Source organism: Saccostrea cucullata, unplaced genomic scaffold (assembly GCF_032062105.1).
Source record: "Saccostrea cucullata isolate Sc308-1 unplaced genomic scaffold, CSIRO_AGI_Scuc_v1 ctg9505, whole genome shotgun sequence".
In the NCBI taxonomy this organism is placed as follows: Eukaryota; Metazoa; Mollusca; class Bivalvia; order Ostreida; family Ostreidae; genus Saccostrea; species Saccostrea cuccullata.
The window spans coordinates 26,583-34,559 of record NW_026936891.1 but is presented as its reverse complement, the minus strand read 5'-3'; the positions used below and the strand labels follow the sequence as shown (position 1 = coordinate 34,559).

Here is a 7,977-nt window from a genome sequence, read left to right as displayed (position 1 = left end):
TATTGAACAGTTAAGGTTAGGGTTTTCATCCTTCACATATGTATTACTTGTGACCTTTTTAAAGAAATCAACAACTCAGATCCTTTCACCTTGGAGTTTGACCTACCTTTCAAAAATGTATCCTTGGCCATAACTTTCTTTTGAACAGGGGGGTGGGATTTTGTATTTCACAAATGTATTTCTTGTCTGAAAACCCTACTTTGGGTAATATCTAATATATTTCATTTGAATTAAGAAATGTTAAATCTTTGTCATGTTGCCATACGAGGTCATCTGTGTTTCACAAACACATCTTGTTCCTTATATTGAGAAGAGATAGGACTTTCATATTTGACATGTGCATTATCTGTGACAAGATATTTCCGAGCATGCTATGAATTCTTACCCCTTGACTTTGACCTTCACAATTGACCTTATTTTTAAAAAAAATCAACTTCAGTGATAATTTCTAAATACATGACATATGAAAGGGTGTTCATATTAGACACAATGTGTCATAAAAAATGACATCTCATCCACAAAGACACCGAAAGCGGGGGACCAAAATTCTTTGAATTTGCTTGTTTAGATGGTGTAATAATGCCGTAAGAAACTTTAAATGAATATGGAAGAAAAAAATCCCCCCAAAATTACCAGATCTTTAGTATAGAAATGAAATGGGAGTTTTCTTAGTAAAGTCATTTTGATCGAGTCCCGAGGTAGTACAAAACATGCGGACAAACTGCTAATTTCTAATAGCAAGAGACGCTGTCACTGTTGACCGTCAATATAAGATTGTCTGTTAGTTGAATGATGGTGGGAATATTGTCCGTATCTTACTAATAAATCCCCAGAAGATCGCACGTTTGTGCCAGATGGTTCCTCAATTGATTATGGAGACTAAAGTATGTGCACCAATGAAAATCCGAAATTTAAGTGGAATAATCCAACTTTATTTTTAGCACAAAGATGAAACATGACGCTGTTTTAGACACTTTGACGTTATCATCCGCTCTCCGTAAGGCGATACAATACATAACATAAAATCTCATAATTCATTTATTTATGCATATATCTATTTGAAATTTGCTAGGGTTATTCAGAAAATATGTACTAAAGAGTAGTCAAAATTTCAGAACGCAGTGATGATTATTATTCACGCGAGACTACTTGTCCACAATTTTACCGGACAACCCTCGTACATGTAAATGTAGACAAGTTACATATAGAGCTAAGTTCACTTTATGCATAAAATAGCCCTGTAGAGATACCAATGTATGGACTATCATTCTATGTTCTATTTTAAACATTAAAATAAAGTAGAGACTTAGGGCTTTCATTTCCAGTAAAAACTTTCTCTGGAAAGTTCAAGTATAGGAAATATGCTCTATTAAATTTCACTGTTCTTGCATTTTAAGAAAAATGGGTATATTTGAGTATTTTTAGAGAAGAAAATAATATGAGTGAAATCCTTGATCCAAAAAATGAAACATATCTTGTAATCCTCAGAGACAGTTCTATCATTTGTTCCTTACATACCTTAGATCAGAGATTGTACTCCATACGAAATATAGCTTTAAATATCTACTGTTTTAGTAGCATTTTTCAGGTTATGAGGAAAATGAAAAAAAACTCATGACACAACATGCTGCATTTACTAGAGAGAAATTTACATAATTTCTTATAGTTTCTTAATCGCCAAAGGTCTAAATGATATTCAATGCATTGTCAACTAAATTAAGCAGTTGCAATTTTTTAGAAGTTCACAGGGCCAAAAAATGCCATAAGTGAACCTTGTTCTTTAAATTACTTTTGCCATATTTTCCATAGCTAAAAGTAAAGCAGTATGTTGTTTTAACTGGTTTGAAGTTATAAATCAGGATTGACCAGTAGGGAAAATACATGATTACAATGACTTCAATATTACCAAATTTAATCAGAAAGAGGGGAGAAAAAATTGTTTACTTGTACATATAAAAATATAATCAGGTACTCATAAAAAATATTTAAATAAAGACTAAAAATGACAATATTAATATTTTTATTTCATTTTTAAATCATGAGAAACATATGAAGGCATAAGGAATTTTTTCCTTACATGTATATCACAACACAGCTATTTGCTGATACACTGTAAAATTTAGACGTATTTACACAGAAACTTAGCCCTAATGAAGTTTATGGACCATCTCCTCTTTAGTAATCAGGTGATTAGTTTTGTTGACCAGTTGCATTAAGGTGTTTATGTTAAATGACCAATCATTGAGGATGTCACTGGGGTCTTTATGTTCACTGAAATGCACTATTCCATCCAGACGATCAATCTTGGCCTGCACCGTTTTGTTTACTACCAAAGTGGATAGAAACTCCTCAGTCTCCTGTTTATATAAAAAAGAAATGTTAATCTCAAGTAACCATTAAGGCTTGAAAAATATAATTTAAAGTGTTTTATAAGAAGGCAGAGAATTTCAATCTGTAATAGGATTTTACATAAAGCAATGTTCATGTACATAATGTACATGGGCATTCACCACTTTATTATTCTCCATTTCCTGCATAAAGGGTTATTTTCAACCTACACTATTTTCTCTCTTACACACTTTAAATTTTGGCCAAATTTTAAATATACCCACTTGCAATGACGAAGAAAAGGGCAAAAAATAAACTAGGGGAAATTTCCCAAGGTACGGTACAATGTAATATTTTTCCTAAACTAGTACTGTATAGGGGGAAATTCCCCCCCCCCATTTTTTTTCACCCACATTTGGGAGTATTTAAAACTGGGCAAATTCAAAGAACACAGTATAATTTCTTAAACAAATCTATGACTGGGCAAATTTAAAACTGCAAAACTGTTTGCTAATGTGAAAAGGCGAAAATAACACAGGGCGAAAATAACCATGTATACAGTATTCTTTCTCTTTGATAGTGAAAAGTGTCATGTTATAAAAATGATTTTAAACAACTTGAATAAGTGTTTGTATAACATGCTTACCGATTCTGCCAGATCTAGAAGTTCCGCCATTCGCTTTGTCCTTATCCTTGTGTAGTACTTGGCCATCACTCGTATATTCTGATATAAAAAAAATCACAATGTAAAAACAAAATTTTTTGCAAAAATTTTGGACTTAACATTAAATAAATACATGTATTTAACAAGTATCTCACCAAATGTTATCATGATTAAGAATGATCGTTTATTTGTAAACCTATTATTAAAATGCACAGAAAAATGCTGTGTTTGAGCATGACTTACATGTTCCACCACCCTATTTTTGAGATCCGTCCACCTCTTTGCTCCACCCTCTAACTTTGTATTGAACACATGAGTAGCAGGACTTGAGGCAGAACCAAACTTAAGTTCACTCTCATATGTAGTACACAACTGTTTCCAGTTAATCAGCTCAGCCGTCGTGAAACACTTCAGTAGCTCTCTGAAATGTCATGCATAATTGAAAGCATTGAAATTTTTTACTCAAGTTTATAATCACCATCAAGAAAAAAAAACATACACAGAAAAAAAAAAACTGGAAATATTATTTTTACAATATCTCTAATAAAAGCTTTCACTTACTTGTACACAGGGATTTCTTCTAAGTGTTTATCTTCTTTCACTCGATGAATCAAATCAGATTGTTCATTGTCATATGGGGCCAGGATAAGATACAGGACCACATATCGTAGTGCCTAAAAATAACACTCATAATGTAATACATACCATCAAGTTTTAGAATCAAACTTAAACCATGAACATCTTTGTTTTTACCAGGTAATGAAGTATAGCTAATTCATATTTACAGTGTATATGTATGTATGTTTATTAACTAAAGGGTAATTGTAAATGTTTATTTGAAAAACAGAAGTTATTTCCACATTAGTTTCAGCTTTCCTGGCCCAGTGGTTCTTGAGAAGAAGATTTTTTAAAGATTTGTTCTACATATTTCTATGTAAAACTTGGATTCCCTATTGTGGCCCCGCCCCACCCCCAGGGGTCATGATTTTAACAATTTAATATCTACACTACCCAAGGATGCTTCCACATAAGTTTCAGTTTTCCTGGCCCAGTGGTTCTTGAATTAAAACTTGTTATTGTAAATTGTTGCCCAACAACCCCCTTCCCTTTTTTATTTTAAAACTTACAATCTACACTACCCAAGTGCTTCCACATTAGTTTCAGCTTTCACCTCTCTCATTTTGTCCTTATCCTCTTTGATTTCCGGAGTTTTAACAATTTAATATCTACACTACCCAAGGATGCTTCCACATAAGTTTCGTACACAGCCCTGTAATGTTTACATATGGCCAGGTAGGAGCCCTCATGCTCGTCCAGCTCTATCATTAACTGATAGTACTTCAACTTCAGCTCCTACAAAACATAGTCAAACTGTAATAGGATTCAGGAAGTACTATATTTCAAAATTATATTCAATCAAATAAGGTTTTTGAACCTTATAATTTGATGTGGGTAGATATACATGTATAGCAATAATTATGCCAATTGGCATCTAATTTTTTCTGTATTTTTTCATAAAATTGACTCTAATAAAGATCATGAATTAAAATGGAAAAGAAACATACATTACAAATTGTTACTTTATCTCTTATTTATCTACCATTTTACAGTCTACACTGCAGTTACTCTACAAGGAAGTTTACAACATTCAAGAATCCACTTGCTCTACCAGAAACCTCTGATTTACATGTAATAGTATGTGTTTCTTACTGTGGTATTTTTATCTTCAAAGAATTTGGTGTTGATTTTCTTGCTGATGATCTGTGTCCGGATGTAATCTTTTTTAGCCAGACATAACCTCATCTGTTCTAGGATAAACTCTATCTTCTCTTTCCTCTCCATAGAGCCAAAGGTCTCCACCTAAAATTATCATTCAGAAGTATGGCTAAAAATTTCTGAGTACAAGAAATGTTAACACAATGCAATATATTAATGTGTTAACTCATAACAAAGTAACCCGTAAACTCAAATGGTCCTGAAAAAGATTCTTTTGATTTTTTTTTTTACAAGTCTAAAGCATTACCACCCAACAACAAAAGGAAATGTTCATTACAAGTATTTTTGCTTCAGCAAATTAGGATATTTGTAAAGTAATGTCAATATTTTTAAACCTGAATTTTCATTACAATTGTAATATCAATAAATACTGTTTTTTGTATGAAACAAAAATTGTAATGTGTCCCATATTCCAGATTTTTTCCCCCACATTTATTTCCCCTGATCTTCTATTCTTAATTTTATGTACCTGCAGCTCTTGTAAGATGGTAGCTGCTTCAGCAATTTTTCCTGCATCCTCTTTGATTTTTGCTAGAGTTCGTGTCAGTCTGGCTCTTTCTATTTCTACATATATCTACAAAATCATGCATCACATAAAATCATTCATTTTATACCCCATATGTTTTAGCTAAACATTACCCTTAATAAGCATACATCTGCAGGTCTATAAATTATTCCAATTCAATTTATGATGTTAAATTTTCAAATTATGCAAAAGAAAGTGATATTGAATAACCATGAAATTACAATAACAAAGCCCTAACCCTACCTTCCCAGCTGTTACTGTCCGTAGAGTATCTATGAGTTTCAGTTTTATGTCTAGGTTTGGTGTTTTGTCTACATATGTACAGGCCTCTTGTATCATTTTTGTCACTGCCTAAAATAAAATGAAACATTAAAAAAAAAAAAAACAATACATTTGTATGAAACAAAATATTGATGCATTAATAAAAGCTCCCCTGATGACCTCTTGCTGATTTATTGACCTCATACCTGCTTGATCTGTCCCCTTTTCTTGGTGAGTAAGATAATGTTCTCATTCAAAGCATCCCAGTTCTTGGCCTCAAAGCACATTTTTACTACGGCGACCAGAATACGACTTGTGGAATGTGTATCAGAAGCCTAAAACAAATGAATGAAAGGGATAAAATACAAATTTAATCTTATTAAACTGATTTGTGTAATGTGTATCAGATTTTACTAAGTTTGAACAAAATACTTTAAGAGGAATAGTTCTGATTTTTTAAAAATAAGTACATGTACAGAGAAACAGATACACAGACAGATAACATGAAATGTTAATATTGGTAAATAAACTGTTTAACCTAACATTAGTGGACCATATTTGGTAACTATAATACTCACAGTTCTGGTTTGTTTTTCAAGTGACAATAAAGTCTCAAGGGCCTCTGTTAACTTCCCTTGCTGAAAAAGAAGACAGATTACAATTATTTGTCAGTTTTAATAGCAATCAATGCAAAGAGCCACAGGTACTGTGAGCTATAAAAAATATGCCTGGGCAAAGAGAAATTCAGACATTGCACATTGATCAAATGAATTTTTTCTGTAGTATATGTAACCTATGGACCAACAATTCTTTTTGAATTGCATCTTGCTGCAAACTACATTCTTGCACTAACAATGTTTAACAAAAAATAAAATATTCTTGATTTAAAAGACCATGCAGATAAATACACTGTAGTAGATTAAACATCAATTAAATTCAGCACTGTTCAGACCTTGTCTGACATGATTTCAGTAAATAGGTTGGGTCCTGAATATGCAAAATGCCACATGCATGATTCGATTAGCTGCAGAACTGTAGCTCTCTGCTTAAGAAAATATGGACAGATGAAACAGAGAACTACAGATCAATGCATTGTAAAAAGCTTTGATTTACGCATCCAATTTTTTTGCACTCCTTTCAGATATCTTGTAGTTTATGCCTTTTTACGCTCTTAAAATGGTATCTGATAATTAATCAAATATTCTACACCAATCATTGATACTTCAATGGTCCAAACAGTTCTCTATGGATTTAGAATGTCAGTTTAAAAGATACCTATTTTTACGTCCACTTCCACAAATGGCCCTTCTTGAACCGTTAGGTAAATAAACATTCACATGTAGGAATAAGAGTTAAAATGAATCGTTAATTATCTGATATTATTTATAAAGCTGGGGAAAACATCAAATATAGGAAATAATACCTGAAGTAAGCGACAAACAAATTGAAGGCTTTTACAATGCATGGATCTGTAGCTCTCTGCTTTACATCTGTCTGAATTTTCTCAAGCAGAGAGCCACAGTTCTGCAGCTACAATTTAATGAGATGGATCTAATACTGAAAAACTAAAGAAACGTCTGTGCTTGCCCTAACAGTCAACATACCAGTATGTAAAAATGTAATATATAATATATTGTATAAATTGTATTCATAAAGCTACATTTCACAAAAATGAACAATTTTGATTTAGCCGTGTCCGTGGTTACTATGATTTTTCCTTGGGCTAAACCTGGTTTATGGCCAATAGGCCGCTAGCCAACCAAATTTATTCAAACCAAAGGAAATTCGAGCTAATCAAAAAAATTCTCCATCTTTGTGGCATAATTGACAGTATTTAAATTACCTTTCAGTAAATATAAGATTGTTTTGAGGAATCTGATAAACAAAATTAAAGTTCAGCATATATGATCGGAAAAAATGCTTATTTGCAAGTATGACAAAGCTGTTTTGTCACGAGGCATAGCTCAAAATAATTGAACAAAAAGGTTAGAAGAACTTAGATTAGACAAATGTAAAATTGTGAAACACTTGAAGAACTGTTTTTACCTTTGCAAGCTTTTCACATTTTGGCAATTTTTCATCTACAGTGGAGCTGTAGTCCACTTCCATTTTTTGTTGTTTTTCATCGCCGGTGTCCGCCATGATTTCTCACAATCTCGTGTATAACGAGAAAAGTCGAGAAAGACAAATTCCGATTTGGCCTTGGGTAAGATAATTATAAGACGAACGTTTCTTTAAGTTTGTAAAATTAATTAAAATTTTTAATTCGGATGCTTAAATAAATACATACATATTATATTTTCCCCATTTTATTTTGGACCTTTATTTCATTCATACTTGACATACGTTAATCCGGAAACATAAACGCTACCATATCTGCTTTTAGAATAATTTCCAATGGACTCCAGATGTGTTCCGAACT

General features: G+C 32.4%; 1 protein-coding gene across 1 annotated transcript; it reads right to left on the bottom strand.

The window, feature by feature from the left end:
- Positions 1-2,003: 2,003 nt before the first annotated feature.
- Positions 2,004-7,735, bottom strand: LOC134246817 (26S proteasome non-ATPase regulatory subunit 12-like). The gene is given in 12 exon segments (XM_062729167.1): positions 2,004-2,357; positions 2,975-3,052; positions 3,236-3,413; positions 3,554-3,666; positions 4,164-4,218; positions 4,257-4,345; positions 4,703-4,852; positions 5,238-5,342; positions 5,538-5,645; positions 5,762-5,890; positions 6,134-6,193; positions 7,602-7,735. Coding segments are annotated over 12 exon segments (1,371 nt in total). The 5' UTR covers positions 7,698-7,735; the 3' UTR covers positions 2,004-2,147.
- Positions 7,736-7,977: the final 242 nt, after the last annotated feature.